The 18,448-nt window shown below is 45.2% G+C and overlaps 1 protein-coding gene across 2 annotated transcripts in view; it reads right to left on the bottom strand.

The window, feature by feature from the left end:
- Positions 1-2,350: 2,350 nt before the first annotated feature.
- LOC144941839 (tyrosine-protein phosphatase non-receptor type 14-like) overlaps positions 2,351-18,448 on the bottom strand; it is a 59,982-nt gene continuing 43,884 nt past the window's right edge. For both annotated transcript variants that reach the window (XM_078868325.1, XM_078868324.1), the window contains 8 exons: positions 14,345-14,572; positions 12,133-12,360; positions 9,329-9,463; positions 8,175-8,393; positions 7,657-7,785; positions 6,804-7,038; positions 3,259-3,422; positions 2,351-2,520 (listed from right to left, as the gene is read on the bottom strand). In XM_078868325.1, coding sequence (XP_078724451.1) covers positions 2,392-2,520; positions 3,259-3,422; positions 6,804-7,038; positions 7,657-7,785; positions 8,175-8,393; positions 9,329-9,463; positions 12,133-12,360; positions 14,345-14,572 — 1,467 coding nt within the window. In that variant the 3' untranslated portion in view covers positions 2,351-2,391. The remainder of the gene's footprint in view (positions 2,521-3,258; positions 3,423-6,803; positions 7,039-7,656; positions 7,786-8,174; positions 8,394-9,328; positions 9,464-12,132; positions 12,361-14,344; positions 14,573-18,448) is intronic.

The following is an 18,448-nucleotide window of genomic DNA, read 5'->3' on the forward strand; positions in this document are numbered from 1 at the left end:
TTCATCCATTGCTTGATGGCAGGAACATTTTGGAGGTTTTACTCAAAGCACACAGGTCCTTTACATTAACCTAAACACGTAAATTGTGTTTGTTTACTTGTTATACAGCATGGCGTGACACAAATGTATATGGGATAGACGCCCACAACTGCATGAGAAATAAACCGGTTATCCTGCAAAATGTTACGGTTGTCCAGATTGACAACCAGAATTTTAAAAAATATTATACAAAAACTACATTTATGTATAACCTGCTGGAATAAACATAAAAGGCAAGCACATAAAATGATAATTCTCGTAAAAGTGCACAAAATCTGTTAAAACATAAAATAAAGATCCTATGTACAATATTATTTCCACTGCTTTTTTACATTTGCCTAAAATCTTACCCTATGGGAATAGAGGAGTGAGGGGGGGGGGCAACAGAGGTGAGGTACGACGATAAGACATCTTTTTTAAAGGACAACCATTTCCCAGGTTACAGATATCCAGGCGCCACTGTCCACTGGACAGGTAATCTGATATTTTAATCATTCGGTCATAACATTTATTGACATTGAGCAACAGTGTTTTATTTGCCAATACGCACTGTGGGAAAGTCGGCCATGGTCCGTACATAACATTCTGGTGAAGCAAATCAGACAAGGAACTATCTGGACAATGCATTCCATCCAGCCCACAAATTCAACTTTTCTCATGGTCACTGCACACACATTTCACAACAAATCTCTACTTCCTAAAGCTGACAATTTCTGATGAATATCATACTCATTTCAGACAATGAATGAAACCTAGACGATATCATGATGAACTGGTGTGAGGAATAACATAAAGCAATATATATGTTGGTCAACATTTTAGTTGCTTTTTTAAGTACTGCTGGACAGTGGCTAGAAATGTTTTGACACTAAATATATATATAAAATTATCGGTGAATTAAATTACGAAATATTGTACATTCACCTGAGCTGTGACCAGCCAAAATACTCTAAAATACATCGAGAATTAATGCGAGTTTGTTAAAATGTGAATTCATTTGATGTAGATCATGTGCTTGGCTTCATAAAATCGAATCGTTGCAACTTACCCACCAATTTAAATATTTCATCTGCACGCCCATGAGTTCTCTTTAACGTTATTTTGCTATAAATATGAATGCTGCAGTAAGAGTACATTAATGCAAGTTTGACAGAATGTGTTATGAGTGCACAAAGCATATTAAACCAATATTATTCAATTCCCGACACATTCTTTCGTCGCATTTTAAATACAGTAAATCCATTGTAAGAAATAAACTGTTGCTTAGCCATTAGCATGTGTTCCTTCTTTTAAGGCAGAGTGCTGAGCACATCCAGTAAGGCAGATTGGTTATGAACAAGGGTTGGCCTTTGTTAGAAAAAAACCAGGGATATTGTACAAGGGATTAAAAAAAACCGCAGCTAAGAGGAAACTCTGAAAAACTACAATAACAAAAATACATATACGCTTGGACAGGTAAACAAAGGACTGTACATATCAACACGTGTTAAAAAGGGGCGGAGGGTTTACATTTTATGTACACCAAAGAGTTTGAATGTGGTACACATACACACAAAACGACTGTATAAATACTGGGCATTCTTAAGCACATTTACTTGAAGCAGTCAATCCAGGCCAGCTGCATGAGCCGAGTTGAACAATGGTTCACAGTGTTTTGTTTCTTTTATACAACGGGCGACACACTGTTGACATCACTCAGGTTCTCAATATTCCCCTCTTACCGCCATACTTTCATATTGCTGGAAATATTGTATCCATGATGAGAGCGTTTGCATTTTCTGAGTACTTGAAAAATTGCTGCAGCACCATTGACGAGCATGTGGGATCATTTACATGTGAATGTTTTTGGGGCTTCTGGCACAATCTCCAACATGCAACAGGGCTAAATAAGCATTGAAATGGTGGAGTTTTGTTTTAAATCAGTGTAGTACTCTTCAGTACTAAGCCGTCAGGTTCTTGATCATGCTGTAATCAAGGCGCACACACGAACAAGAGTGGTGTAAAAACATTCAGATGTTTTTTAGCCGAAACCGTGAACACATTTTCTTTCGAGGCCTTCGTGAAGTGTTGTCTTTCGGAAATTGCACAGGAGGCCGAAAATGGGCCTCATCCGAAGATTTTTGGGCAATCCGTGAGCTCGTCGTCAAACGGTCTCACGGCCGCCGACGTGACGCCCGCCGCCACTGCGTGAGCGCCCAACGCGGTGCCTCTGGGCGGCCGTGGCCTTTCACGAAAACTGTTCAATGCACAAACGGAATTCCCATGCCGCACACGGCTTGGACCACCCCTCCGAGACATCGCCCACCCCCCCCCCCCCCCCCATTGGTCGTGCCTGAGAATCGTGGCGATGGCTCAGATGAGACGTGAGCTCCTCAGAAACTGGACGAGAGCCTGGTAGACGAACGTGTACTGGGTGATGGTCTGCACCATGAGCATCCTCTGTGTGCGCAGGATGGCCAGCACGTCAGGCACGTCCAGCTTCTGTAGACGACACGCCACAGCGCAACACCACAACCACAACCATCAGACTTTTATCTTCTACTTTAGACTTCCAACTAATTGTTGGGTGCAAACGGTTTGATTCCAAGTAGGCCCTTTTAAACCCTCTCTACTTTACAGCTTCAAGAAATATACAAGTAATTTCAGATAAAAAATTCTACCAAGATGCTGACATGCAGCAGCTTCGCTCTTGCAAGTTATAATGCAAAAGCTTTGTCGCTCACAGCTAAACAGATGAGGTACATTCGAAATGGTAAAATACATTCCGCAGCGTTCTACAGAAATATAACAGTGCAGATAAGAAAGCCGAATGAACATTTTCCCTGGCATCAATCCCACAAGACCGCCAAGCCACACCATTGATGGAGGGTTTATTTTCATTATTTAAAATCGCTGCCGATAAATCGGCTGAGCGGATGGCCACCGAGGAGAGGGAGTGATGAAAGATAAAAAAATGGAACACTTCCGATAGAACATTATTTAAGGTGATGGAGATGATGAAATCAGTTCCGGTGCAGGTGCTAGGTGGATTGTTACATTGTAAAATCATGAGAGGTGGCATTGGCTTGGGAAGACCTTCATCCAGCATTGGATTGATTGTGGATGATGACACATCTATGACCAAATCCACATGTTACTACCAAGACGCTTGAAACCATGGCTCATAATGAAGACGAGATTGTTGTAAACAATGCATCATTCTTAACAAGGCTCACATACCTCATTGTGCTCGAGGCAAGCGATCATCATCTCCGTGAGGATGACGACGCCCGTGCGGCCGACCCCAGCGCTGCAGTGCACCACCACGGGCGGGTTGGCCGGCTTGCTGGCCTCCAGCATGTTGTTCGTGTGCCGCCGCACCGACTTGATCTCCTCCAGGTAGCCTGCCAAAGCCACCAGTGGCGCACATCAATGGCATTTGTACACGCGACAGGTCTCAAGGAACAACACAACGCACTCATATTGTACCTTGTTTGTACACGCGACAGGTCTCAAGTATGATACCGGAGGGGCAGGAGCATATAGGTTAAATAGCACGATATGGGCAGAGATGCGATCTGGCACAGCAGTTAAAACAACTGCGAGTTTATCATATCCCCTCTGTCCACGCGGCAGTATAAAATGGATACCTCGCGGTCGATCGACAGGTCGTATGTGGTGGAGTAAAGTGTGGCTACTCCCACCTCTTCCAACATGTCTGGCAGCATGAGAGGGTAAGCCAAATTACCCTCTAGAGTGGCTGTCTATTGGAATGGAATGGGGATGGATAAGCACAAACAGGATGCGGGTTTGTGTATATGTGGGGAGCAGTAGGTCCGGCAAAAACAACCCCCTACCTCCTCGTGGTGCCGGACGGCAACGTTGTGGTGGGCAGTGCCGTGGGGGTACAGCCAATTTAACCCCTCCCCCTTCAATTAATTACCACCAAACCACAATTTAAAAATGTAACTAAGTTTGTGCCGGAGGCTCCGGGGGGACAGGCGTCTATGACGTTTCCTGGCCAAACCCCATTTGGCGGGGCCAGGAGACTGAATCCTTACCCTCGGGGCTCCTCCAGAAACAACAAAAAGCGACAACGGATGGCCACGTAGAATGTTCGAACGCTCACTGCAGAGGAGAGGCTGCCACTCCTCTGTCGGGAGCTGGACCGGTACCGCCTGGATCTCTGTGGTATTCAGGAGGTCCGGTGGATCGGCTCTGGCTCCTGTCACTATGAGGGGTGGACAGTCCTCTACTCGGGGTAGGAGACTGCCAAACAACAGGGAGTGGCTCTTCTTCTGAACAAAAGAATGAAGGGGGCGTGGGAGTATGGCAGTGAGGTGTGGAAAGCTGTACGCCCCAGGCTACTTTGGGCTCGCCTTCCCATCAAACAAAGGGGAGTGGTGGTCGTGGTTACTTATGCCCCCACCGAAGATGAACATCTGTGGAGGGATGCAGGCAAAGCCGATGAGTCGGATGCCTTCTATGACCTGTCACAGGTGCTGGCTAAAGTGGCCCCTCGGGATAGAGTCATATTGCTGGGTGACTTCAATGCCCGAGTTGGTCATGATGCTAGCACCTGGTCTGGAGTGATTGGAAGACATGGGAGCCAGATCAGCTCAATAACAACGGTAGGAGGCCGCTAGATTTTTGTGCAGCCCATGGGCTTGTAAATACCAACACGCTGTTCCGGCATTGGCGCATCCACACAACATCATGGATGCATGCCGGGTCCAAGCAAGAACATCTGCTGAACTACATAGTGACGGAACAGCGGATGCGGGCCCATGTCCTTAACACCAGGACCAACCGTGGAACTGATCTGCCCACTGACCATCGACTTGTCATCTGTAAGATGCGCCTGCCATTCTTCCACTCCGATGGCGGGTGTATACACAAGACTATTCAAACCCATAGTGGCATGGACTCAGCTAGCTGATGAAAGTAACAAGCGAGAATTTCCTCATCGCGTGCGGCTGGGGTTGGCATCGCCCCCCACTCCTGATGTCGAGGGGAAATAGGCGAGGTTTAGGACTGTGGCTCATGCAGCTGCAATGGCTGCTTTGGGCACATGGTCTAGACCTCCTCAGAGACCCTGGCTGACAGAGGAGGTGTTCAGGCTGGCTGATAAAAAGCGACAGGCCCACTCTCATCATCTACAGCATCCCACGTCAGACAATGAGGAGGCTTACCGCAACCTTCGCTCGGAGGTTCGCAGAGCCGTGAGGTGCTGCAAGGATGGTTAGTGGTCGCGGGTTGCTGAGGAGATGGAGTCTGCCTCAATGGCCGCAATCACAAATCGCTCTTTAATTCAATAAAAAAGTAACCTGCAGCGCCAAACTTTTTACCATCATTAGGAGAAAGAATGGCAATCCAATCTACGACCCCCAGGAACAGGTTTGCAGATTTGCTGAGCATTTCTGTGAGGTCCTGGGGGAGGGGAAATCGCTCAGCCTGGGGACAAAGTGGGGATGACCCTGCTGAGGCTGCGGTGCCTCAAATATTGGAAGAAGTCACCCCCTGTGAGTGGCTGGCTGAGGTGCCATCTGTTGAGGAAGTACTGTAGGCGATCCAGAGCCTGAGACCAGAAAAGGCACCGGGCAGAGATGATCTCCCAAGCGAAATGCTGTGGGAGGGTGGCGTTTGTGCACAGACTGCCCTACATGACATCATGATAACAGTCTGGACCACTGGACGGGTTCCGCAGAATTAGAAGGATGCTCTGGTGGTCCCCCTCTTTAAGAAAGGGGATCGTACAGAATGTAACGCTGTGTGGAAGCTACCTGGTCTGTCGCTCTGCACGAAGCTTCAGGTCTTCCTCGGCCACAGTCATTCCCTCCCTTCTCTATGATTGCGAAACGTGGACCCCCCTAATGGAACATCTTCGCCGGTTAGAAACATTCAGGCTGGCCTGCCTACGGTCCATCCTGGGTTTAACCAGGCTGGATTGTGTGAGGAGCTCACATACCCTTGAAACATCCTATCGGTGAGCTCCTCCGGCAGGCAAGGCTGCATTTTCTGGGTCATGTAGCCCGCATGCCCAGCCACGGCATGCCTAAACAGCTTTTGTTCGGCCGGATCGAGGGGGCTAAACGGGTGCGGCACGGGCTAGAGAAGAGATGGAGTGATGTGGTACAGGAGGATGTGGAGCTGAGTGGACTTGCTGATGACTGGTACCAGCGGTGTCAAGATCGGCCTCTGTGGAGGAGGCTCGTGAAGGACGCTACTGGGCAGCTGGAGGCAGTCGCCATCCAACAACAACGGAGGGCGGAGGAGCGACGCTCACAACAACGAGCAGAGCGCCGAGTGACTAAAGCACAGCAAGTTGGCATAGTAGGGGGCACAGGTGGTGCATCAGCCAGTCATCTCAGTCAGTCGACCCGTGGCATCTGGGTCTGCTCTGTGACCTCCTGCCCGCGGGCGTTCGACACTTCACGTGGCCTCAGCGTGCACATGGCCTGGCCCAAGCGTCGTGGTGACGTCACCGCCACTTAGTGGCGAATGGCGGCTGTTGTTGTTGTTGGGGAGCAATAGGGCAACGGTTAGTGTATTGCACTGCGAACCCGGCAAACCCGAGTTCATTTCATGCTCACGGCCAACACCAGTGATGATCATTTGAATCGGTCCTGGGCCTCACCAGGTCCTCAATAGAGGAAGACAAGGGCGGCCGGGTGAAGTACTGGCCACCCACCCCCTCGTGTGCCGTCCCAGCCTTCATAGGTGCTCACTAACAGCACTTACCCCAAGTCTGTTCAGGCTATATGGGGGATCTTTGTTTTACTTACCTAAGAATCCCTGCACATGGTCTGGGCAACCATGGTCAGGCCAGTCTGTGTACTGCAGGTGCCAAACGGTCCTCTCGTGCCCATCCAACAGGTGCTTGAGCTTGAGGCCTGTCGTGGCGTAGCACCCAAAGTCCGTGCGGAACTTGGTGGTCACTTTAAACTTGCCGTACGTCACCGAGCTGTGCCGCGAGCCCAGCTTGGGCCAGTAGCGGTGGCTCTTTGACTTGCCTCCCTCCTGCCGAGCGACAAGACAAATAAAACACCCGTAGAATTACTCTCGCTCCACATCAAATGTGGGATGACACACGAGGCTTATGATGTTGAACAGGAAAATTCCATTACCAGTGGCTATCAGGAAATTGCAAGCATGTGTAAGTGACTGTAGTTTGTGCTGCAATGAGAAGAAAATTGTGCATTTAAAACAAATAAACATAATACAATGTAAAAAAAAACAGTCAATGGTCTCACGTCGACAGAACAATGAACAGCACTTATCTCGTCAAGACTTTGGCACGTGAATATAGGTCGACAATCAGATAGACAAAGTGCACACAAAGATATAAGGAGTGGTTTAAGATATCTCCTAGTCATGAGCCACCAACGTAATTTGTGTAAAACTATTAGGCGACTGGGATGGAGTGGTGGTCACCTGAATTTGATTGCCAGCTCTGATAAACATCAGCGTCGAGTGATATTGGAACCAGTCCTGGGCAACTTCTTTACCAATCCACCCTGACCAGCGTGGTAACGTTTGGTCAAACAACCCCCATGACCAACACGGGACCGGGAGGGGCCTTTATGGATCAGTGCATTGACAAGGGTAAGTATAGGAATAAGCCGAGCGATTCGTTACCTCCTCTTGAGTGACCATGGCAATGACATTGACGCCTTCCTCCCACACCATCTGCCAGAAGTCCTGGCAAGTGCATGGCAGTGGTCCTTGTGTTGCAATGTAATGCCACTCCTCCCCACTCACAGTAACCTGTACACACGCACACACACAGCCATATGTAAGCTTGCAAAATAAAGCTCTAAAACCAAAATCCCACAGCATTTTTGCATTTGAAAATATATACGAAACATTCTATTACTTTTCTCAGATGCATTGAATGCAAATTTAGCCACGTGAAAAACATTTAGAATAAGTGCTTTCGTGTTGTAACAACGCGATATTCGCTTTTGTGGCGTTCCTGAAGAAGCTCTGAGCATGTAGAGAAAAACATCGGACATCATGCCGAACAACAAGCAGTACAGCCCGAAAACACTCGAGAGCGATGCAGGAAAACCACAAAAAATCTACGCAGCAGCTTGAGAAAAGAAGACGATCCCTCTTATTTGATGGCTTTGAATGTTGGCGCAGGATGCACGTGCCTGTACGCGCGACGCGTTGACATAACCAGTGGGGTTGTCCTTGCTTGGCAAGAGCTCGATGCGGTTCTCCTCGTATGGAACAACGTCCTTGAAGCGGTTGCGATCGTGGTTTTCGGACAGCGTGGCGGTGCTGCAGTCGGCTTGCGCGCGCTTCTTGAGCACGCGCTCGTACTCGGTGAAGACCATGCCCTGCTCCAGACGCTCTTGCAGCATCTTGCACTGCGGAACACATGGCAGAGAAATGAAAGACGAGTTAACCAGACGCAGCAAAGCAAACACAGTGCACCGTGCAGAGAACTGGGGGTATAATTATAAACTGATCATTTACAGCAAACTTGGTCAATCCACTGCTGGATGAAGGCCTGACCAAACGGTGTCGGTCATAAAGGTTGTTTGACAAAACTTGACCAGACTGGTCTGTGTGGGTTGGTGAAGGGGGTAACCTGCACCTATTTAGATATCAATCATCACTGATACCTGTGGCCAGGATAATAAATAAGGTTGCTGGGTTAACAGTACAGTACACTAACCACTGTGCCACCAATTCACTCCCTAGGTATAATGTGGGACTACTTATTATGTATTTTGCATGTAAATTCTAATCGTGATGAGGAGCAGATTCTCAAATTGCAATATGAACCTTATGGCGGTACCCCGGCTCTCGCATAATGTCCGTGATGCATGTCATTTTTAGTCTGTTGATGGTCGGCGATGCGGCAATCGACTCATCTCGACGAGCTGTACTCACGATGCACCACCACAGTGCGTGCGAGCGTTCAGGGTTTCGGCGCAATCGTCCTCGCAGCGTTTCGACATTGCGGAGTGTGGCACCGATTTAGGATTGATTGGTACCCCAGTCGCGGAGTTAAGTACACCCCTGGAAAAAATAGTGTCCCAGAAATAAAATATTTAATTGCCACGGCCATCTTTTATAATTTTGTACCCCGGGGTACCGCCATAAGGATCATATATCTGCCCATTGTCCTAAACTAAACGATAATCTCCAGTTTGTTGAAACAGAGGCAACACCATGGCAGTACAATGAGTATACATGTGCGTCACTGCACATGTATTCTAGTTGTTTCTGCTGTTTGCAGCTTCATGGACAACCCACTGCTCACGAGGCACATGGGCACACGTCAGTTTGTTCTCACCCTTTCATCCATGGGCACCTTGGGGGGCTCCTCCTTGACCTCCTCGGGCAGGGGGATGCGGGACATGGAGAGGCCGTTCATCACAGCCATCTTGAGAGGGCCCATCTTTTTGATCTCCGCCGTGTTTCCTCGCTTCTTCTCAAAGAAGGGAACCACACAAAGAACCACGATGGTAAAGCATTCGTAGGAACACTATCTATGAGCAATAATAACACACAAGGCCTTTATTTAATAATCAGAATCTGCATATAGACCGGAGGAATCCAATGAGCTCAGAAGCTCTTCTACACAGATGCCCAGTAAGGGCAGGGAAACCTCACAGTCTCTCAGCTGCGGTTTTTAGGTTGATTCTGGATTTTGGATGTTTTATCAATTCCAGCATTTTACATGCTGTAGAAGGTACCACGAGGAAACCCATACATTTCGAGGGCGGAACACTTAAATCTCTGCACAGATGTAATCAAGAATCCACTTCTGTACTGCCATCTCCTGCCCACCCCACAGCTTCACCCTGTAAAACACTTCAAGTTCCAGGCAGTGTTCCATTCAAGTACCAACTGAGCTGAAGTCTGCTCATCTTCCAAAACCCAATGAGGTTGAAGACCTTCAGTGTGACAAACTATGCAAATGTCTGTACTAGAAAAAGGCTTTGGAGACCGTGAAGGTGACCAAAGGATGGAAATAAATGCACGTTCAACATTGTAAGAAATCTCGCACCACTGTTTTGAGATGCAAACCAATTGTTGCCTGGCGACTCAGTGAACATGTACACATTTTATGAACAGTGTACTTCATGTGAACATATGTTTGCATGCGTCCATTCATGTGAACAGTTTATAATCTTGTTTACTTTGTTCCTGTTAGGCTTCACTTCAACAAATTACATTCACTTGGGCTTTAATTACAGAAACTACCTTTCCACTGTTGTGGTGCAGATAAAAAAAATCAGCTCCCTTCACATGTCCATGGCTGTTAACCACAAAATATACAAGCCTGTGGTGTGTGACTCAGAGACTAGACATGCTGCAACAGAGCCAATAACTAAATATAGAGCAATGGAATGCAGTGTTCTGTCATTAAGCAATGTGCCAATCCTTGCTACTGAACACCCAATATCACAGACCATCATCACTTTGCACAGCATGAGTAAATATATCTTATGAAATATACTGTATATAAGCAACATGTAAGACTGTTTGAAGTGCATGTGTGTATTATTATAATACATTCTAAACCCTATGGGAACGTGTTTTTGCGAGGCTCACTGTCTGTGCGAGGCTCCTGTGTGCATACATTTACATTGAAACATTACACCTTGGGGTATATATTTACGCTGCGTGTTTGGCTGTGTTTGAATTGTGTGGGCTTCTTGAGTTTTACACACACTGTGGAACACCCCTTTGTGACAATGCTTTTTGAATTGTTATAAAAATAAGTCTTATAAAATAGCTTGTTTGCCAATGACAGAGAAGGGACTCCATGCTGGTAGCTCAAGGTTGGCACTGTACTTGAGCAGCAAGCAACAACTGCCTTGATGACGCATACGTTGGTCTCTACTAGACTTTGAATATGGCCTAAGAGTCATTATAACTATTTTTTTTATTTTAGCAGGTAAGGCCCCCTGAGCTACATAGCTCTTTTTCAGCGACCTGGTCACAAATGATAACTCAATGAAGTGGCTTATCATGTGTAAATGTATAGTCAGAAAATACTCTAAGCGCATGTTTCTAAATTTAGAGGGAAAAACCGAAGGGCCCGGAGAAAAATCCAAGCGACCACGGGGAGAGAGACATGCAAACTGCAAATATACAGGCATCAGGGTCAGGATTGAACCCACGACCTACTGTACACCAGGCAATGTAGTTAACATCTCACCATCGTGGGGCGCCATGGTAGTGAGATGCCTACACTTGCATACCCGGAAAAGCCTCACTCACTTTTAACTTCATACCAACGAGAAAAATGTAACTCGAAAAATGTCCTTTCTGAAAAACACCATAATTGTTTTTTTTTCAGGTGCACTTCAATATCTACTCTGCACACCATGAGAACTTAATATCAACAAGTAACTACACGTGAATATACTGCCGTGGCCTGGATAAACAATATCAGGTGCTGAATGACATTCTGCGCACCAGGTCCAATGCCAGAAAAATACCATAACTTTACAGGAACATTTTGGATATAAAACACTGGCAGTAGTTTATATTTATATTTTTATTTCTGTTGCATAACTGGCAGCACCTGCCATGTGGATACGTGTCGACAGTGACAGAAACGGTCGGGTGGCTGTGGCTGGAGAGATCAGAGCTGAGCTGGAAACACCGAGATCTTGGGTTCTAATTCAGGCACCTTCCAGCGATTAAACAGGGTACTCAATTGTAGTGATTGTATTATCTCGGCCCAATCACAACCAAAACAAACCGTTACATTCATAATGGTTCATCAATTATTTGGCTGAAATCCAGCCCTGAGAATAAAAAAGTATTGGTTTGACTGTCTCACAATGAACATCAGCCTCATATGCAAAGCAAGGTGGGAAAGCGCTGCCCTCTACGGTACGGACCAGAGGTCACTTGAAGCGATCTCAGGAGGCAGCTCTTCCATGGGACTATTCTCTAGAATGGCGGCTTGCACTGGGCTGCGAGATTTTAAAATAAAACGTCTTCTCACGACATGGCACCGACAGCACGCGAGGGATCAAATTGGAGCCAGGGGGTGGAGAAAATTCCTCTCCCCGCCGAAAATCCATATCGCAGCACCTTACGTGTGCAAAAATGACCAGGCATATCGCGGCTCCTTACATGCAGTAAGAACTCCCTCTCTACGATGTTGTCGGTGAGAGAGAATAGCTCAGAGACGGGGCGCTCCCGCGGGGTCTCGCTGCGCACGCGCTCCTTGCCGGCGCTGCTCAGGTCCGGTTCGGAGACGGACGGGCCAAGGGAAGCGCCACCCATGCCCACCGCGGCGCCCTTACAGTCCACCAGCGGGCTCATGCCGCCCATCTGCTGCGCCATCAGCCCAGAATTGTGCTGCACACAAAGGGACGAGGAAAACGTGGGGTTAAAACAAAGACTCTCACCTAAAAAAGATAGCTTCTTTATGCAAGTCATAGCAGGTCTACGAGTTGTAAAGTTCAGAAATGTTTGCAATCTCTACATTGTTGTTTATATTGTCTGCTTATCAAATGTTTCCCCAATTCTGTCAGTTTTACATTGCTGATAAATCCTTTGAGCCCTGATATAAAGCCACAGAGCTGCTTGCTCGTATTATGACGAGATGGGTGGACCAGTGCCGCAGAGGTTAATGCACTGTGCTGTGAACCTGGCAACCCGAGTTTGATTTCAGGCCACAGCTAAGATCAGTGGTGAATGATATCCGAACCGATCGTTGGCCCTCCCTTCACAAATCCACAAAGACCGGCATTTGGTGCGGGACCTTTCTCTAGTCGTGGACTTACAATTCACTGTTCATATATTCAGTTTAACACGTAGGCTTTCGCGACCAGTATTATCCATAAAGGTTTTTGGGTTAGATCGCGTTATTATAAATGTGTCGCAACCCTCCACCACCCGACACAGCCAATCAGTAAAAAATGTGTCACGTTAAAAAAACGCCAAATAGTTATTTCTTCAGCCCACCGGTGTGTTTGAAGAGTGAATCCACAACATTTAGAATTTGAGTTTGACGTTTCGCTGGTAATTACATCCAGCATCTTCGGGCGATTTGCCAGAATAGTGAAGCCATCCATCTGTTTCCGGTCTTAAATAGCGCAGGATGACGTCAAAATTGTTTATATACTGTTTATTATAACTAAACATTTTTGTACTGCCTTGAATTTCCCATATTCAGGGGAATTAAGTTTAAATGGAGCAAGCTTCCAAACAGTTTATGTGTCACTAATTGGTTGTAGATTAAACATAACCAACATAATAATGTAATTTGATAAAATCTGTTTTTAAAGGAACATCCTATTAAACAAAATCTTTATAGCTCATTACATAGCAAGACGAAGTTACAAATGGAATATTTTTAAATTGAAATACAAATGTACAAATACATGGCACGGCAAATACCCACCAGGAACGAAATGGACAACTGGGATTTGTGACATTCCTTCACGTCGGAAAGACGATTCAAGGGAACAAGTGTCCACTAAAAGTCCTTCTACTCATTCAGACTACACGGCCAAGGTAAACGTCTAAAACGTCTAATTAGATGGCAATTGGTCACACACATACTCCTCAATAAACATTCGTGTTCTAATAGTCAAGGAATGTATAAATGCTAGTTCTTTTTGCAACCTTGTGACTTGACAATACCTACACCACGATGTCTGAGATGACAGATCACATCATATACAAAAGCCAAGGCATAGTGAACCTCACTAAACATACTTGAAGGCAGTCAAAACATTGTGTGAATGTGATATCAAATGTAGACAAATTAGTTCATGGATGTTAAGGGTTACCAATATTATGGTAACCATGACCATCCGTGGAGGGTAGTGCTGGTGTCTTGGTTAACACGCTGAACTTCCTAACCATGACTAATCTATAACAGTTGCTCTTCACTGGCCATACAAAATCATTCCAATCAGTCGCAAGTCATATCTAAACCTGATCCCGGGCTCACCAATCCACCAACACAAACTAACTAGCGTGGCGAAGTATGGTCAAGTAACCCCTATGACCAAAGTCCTTCATCCCGCAAAAAGATTCACAAACGACTGGAAATTAGAATTGTTACGTCCCCCTGCTGCAAATTGTGAATGACACTTAAGAATCAAGCCGCTGTGTTTTATGTCATCTTCGTCAATGACCCATCATGACAGCCCTCCAAAGTGTCGCCAGTTTGTACCGCACATTGTTTGGCACAACCAGAGAACACATCGGGGGACCATGCAGTACACCCACAAAAACACCTGCGCAGATCTTGACGTCACCACCCGCTACGTCAACCCAAGCGGCAAGCGCTACATGGCAAGGGGTGAGCGGAATGCCACGGTGCCGTTACCGAGGAGGTGGTGCCCATGAGGAAGCTCAACGTATCCTGCCCATAGGCGTACGGGGGCCGCTGCGGTGCGGCCACCTGTCCGCCAGGGTACTCTGGTGGGGGCCGTTTGGGGATATTGGCGAGCACAGCCTGCAGGTGGGACTTGTATTCCTGCGGGGTCAGGACAGCCGGCGAGCGTGGCGGCATGGGCAGCACGTAGTCTTGCCTCTCCTCGATCTCCACCTCGCCCTGGTTGCCACGCATTCAGCACAAGGCAGGAGGGGGTTAAAGATGCTCACGATCTATATTTTTAAAATATAAACCGACATTGATTTGATGGGCTGGGAGAGCACAGGGTAATGCACAGAACAAATGTATTTTGTGGACAATACTGTACAATACTGTATACGGATTCAAGCAAAACATCGCACAATGGTCATCTTGCTCAATCCCACACTTACACTCAAAGTCAAATCTCAACCAAATTAGATTTGAAAAAGTTCCAACTCGGCGGTCATTGGACATTTATCTTTTTTGACTAAAATGACGACTACTGTAACACGAAACTGTTTTGTATGTATAATTGGTAATGTCGGTATCACAATAAAAGCAGTCTGTGTTAACAAAAGCGTACTTTTAAACTATAATATATTGGTTGTCATGACACCACATGTGGGAAAAAAACAGATTTTTTTTTTTGGCAGGAAAACCAAACAAGAAAAGTTTCCAGAGTGCAAACGTGTAGAAGATTATACCCCGTTACGTCATTAACAAGGTCAGCCCTATTGTGCCACACTGCAGCCATTGGCAGGAAAGGTGTACACAACGCTTAAGCCATGCCAACGAGTGCGCAATTGGCTCCTGTTAAAGTAAACCGGCGAATAGAAATGGCAGCTATGGAAGCGATTAATGCATGGGCAGTTGTTCGTCATGCTCACTGAGCTCTATCCGGCTGCTCTGTGGGACGAACGTCAGCAGGGCTTGAATTGACGTAGTGGGGTTTCTTTTGGCCATTTGATGCAATTTTCAATACGTTACAGTATAGAAAACACACTAATGAATTTTAACCAGCTGATTTAAGTGCATTCAACCCCTACGCGTCAATTTAAATTCCATTAATGCTCTTTTTAGATTATATTTGTGGCTGCACTTACAAAGCATTTTGGATTTGTGTCATTAAAATAATAGTTTTAAGTCTCCAAAAGGAAATAGGCTGCATCAGAAATGGTTCAATTGGCAGCCAGATTTCAATTTAAAAGCAATAACTTTCAGCTGAACATATAAGCAGGGCTCCTTTATGTACGACTCCCCACGTAAAAAAGTTTAAATATTTTTACACAATCCATCACCCTCACAGTCTCCTGGGAGTGCACATCAGCAACATTAATTAAAGGCAAACTTTGGACCGGTTTTGACACTAGCCAGGTTTGCTTGAATCAATGCTGGTGATCTGCCATGTTACAGTCAAGGACCCTCGATTTAAGATGTGGATTTTAACGTGTAGCTGGATCTTTTGAGAAGTACTGTTATGAACCGTATCAGCTCAAAGAAGACTCGCATAATTTAAATTATTTGATATTCCTAAGCTTCACAAAATAGAACCAACGATCATAAAACCCTGTCATTGTTTAAAGGCAGACAACACGAAACAGAAGACTGCTGCCATCTGTTTTACATTTGTCCACGTGGCCAACATAACTGCAGTTGCTTTCCAGTTGATCTTGGCACATTACAAATATGTACACAAGTCATTGGGCTTTATTACTGTTATATTTGAAGCAATACTTGTTATTCATACTATGTGGTTAAATTAACTCCTTGTATTTAGTTTCTTCCCACTTTAAAATAACTTAAACTTGATTTAATACATTTGGAAAAACAACTGCAGCTAAATGGCTATTGTGTAAAAAAACACAATAAACAGTCATTAAACTAAAACAATATTTTAAGGTACAAATGTACAAAGCAATTTGCCAAGACTTTTGACTGCAGGTTATATCCAAGAATGCAATGGATTCCTATTTCTGAAGATTACAAAATACATTTAAGAAAATATAATCCATGCAGATAAAAAGCATGTCCGTTGGTACTGTTTATCAACTACAATTTACGGGGCATCATTAAAAACTTTTTGTAAAACCAGGGATCACGTTTAAAAACTCAGGAAAGAAAAACAATTGCTCCCGAGTGTGCCTCCCTCCAATCAAAACGTACATCAATAATGCGGAAACATATGAAAGCATTTCATTTCAAACTTAAAAACAAAAAACTTTTTTTGTTCAATGTTAAATTGTTAAATCAGCAGAATAAATCACACAGGCTTATTTTATGAAGTAGATCACTTGAATATCATTAGTATATTACAAATATACACAGCACATCTGCTTGGTGCAAAACTATCTAATAACGAGTGAGAAGTCCACTCAGATTCAATGGTAAGAAGTTCACATCAAAGGAATGTAAGCACATTGGTGATTTAACTACTTTCATGTCATTAATTTATCAAACCATAAATTTTAAAAATTCAATAAAAGCGATCTTGAATAACAACACAACTCCACAATATTTAGCAAAATGTTGATTTGAAGCTTTCGTGACTGCAGGAATCCATACTCTTTGGTTCTTTCGGTAAAGTCACAGAAAGAACCAAAGAGTATTTAGCATAATGTTTAAAAGTGTACAGGAGCTCCAGCCCGGGTAGGTCTTGAACTCGGCCTTTATTACGACTTGAGCACATTGTGTCATGCACCAGGAAATTACTCCGCTCAGGCGGCCCGAACCATTTCTATCTGCTCCTTTTTAGTCACTTCTCTGTCCTTTCTGACACTTTCCTGCCTCTCCACCACTCCCTTTCGTTTCTCCCAACGGACTTCCAACCGACGCCTCATTTGCATTTGTTTGTTCCCCGGCTTCTTTTAAATTACCCCGACGTCAATCTGATGTGAATCCACCTTCCAATCAGATCGTGCGCCCCCACGTCGGCTGCCCCTGTATTAGAACACCAGTCAGGGTCGAGCGCGCTATTTGAACTCGCACGACGTTAGACCCGGTGAGAATATATATCTGTGGAGTCATTAATAGGGTTTGCCTAATATACTTTTTTGGGTTAGATCGCGTAAATATATAAATGTGGCGTTAAACCCGCCACCACCCGACACAGCCAATTAGTAAGGTTTGTCACGTAAACACAACATGCCAATTCGTTACTAGTAGTTTAACACGTAGGCTTTCGCGACCAATATTGTTCATAATCAACGATTTTTGGGTTTATAAATAACGCGATCTAAACCCAAAAATCGTTGATTATGAATCGTTACTAGTACAGCACGCCAGTGTGTTGGAAAGCAAATCCACAACATTTACAATCCGAGTACAACGTTTCGCCAGTAATTACAACTAGCATAATCAGGCGACAGCCAGATTTGTTCGCCTCTCAGAATCTCTCGCAAAAAGTAAGTTCGCACCGCAGCTATTGGCAGCTGCAGTGTCAGAGGCAAAGTGACGGGGGGCACGCATGGCGGATGACATGGCAGCGCACTTTGGTGGAGGAGGCGCCCGTGTTCCCGGGCAAGAGTTGTACCCCCAGTGATGCCGATACAGTGTATGATTTTAAAATGGGGTTTATGTCAGGTACCAATATATTTTAAATGGTACAACATATAAGCAGCATCCGGGTTGAATCGTAATTGGCCAACTTATTAGGTTGTAAGTTCAACTTCAGTTGCAGCAACAACATATCGTAAGCTTTCAAATGGCACCAAATTCATTGAAATTGGCATAGCAGTTTACTTGTCCAGACAAGCATACAACTTTCAATATTTTTATTTTTATGCAGGTTTTAAAGGGTGCTGAATCCAAATATGACAGCAGATTTTAAAAAATGTTAATCTTCATTCTGGGGAACCAAAATTGAAAAAATTTTGGTTTTTAAAAATAGGTCTGAGAAAGTGTACATCTGGTCATCACATCATAATTTCGACGACTAAATGTTTTGGTGCTTTTTGGAACAGTGACGCTTTGCGTAGGGTATGCACGAGACAAGCGAGTCAACTGTGATGGCTGGATCGAGGTTGTATCCAACAGCAATGGGGACTTGATAACCCCAAAGGAATTTGGTTTAATGTT

This window comes from Lampetra fluviatilis, chromosome 25, assembly GCF_964198595.1.
Source record: "Lampetra fluviatilis chromosome 25, kcLamFluv1.1, whole genome shotgun sequence".
Taxonomy (NCBI): Eukaryota; Metazoa; Chordata; class Hyperoartia; order Petromyzontiformes; family Petromyzontidae; genus Lampetra; species Lampetra fluviatilis.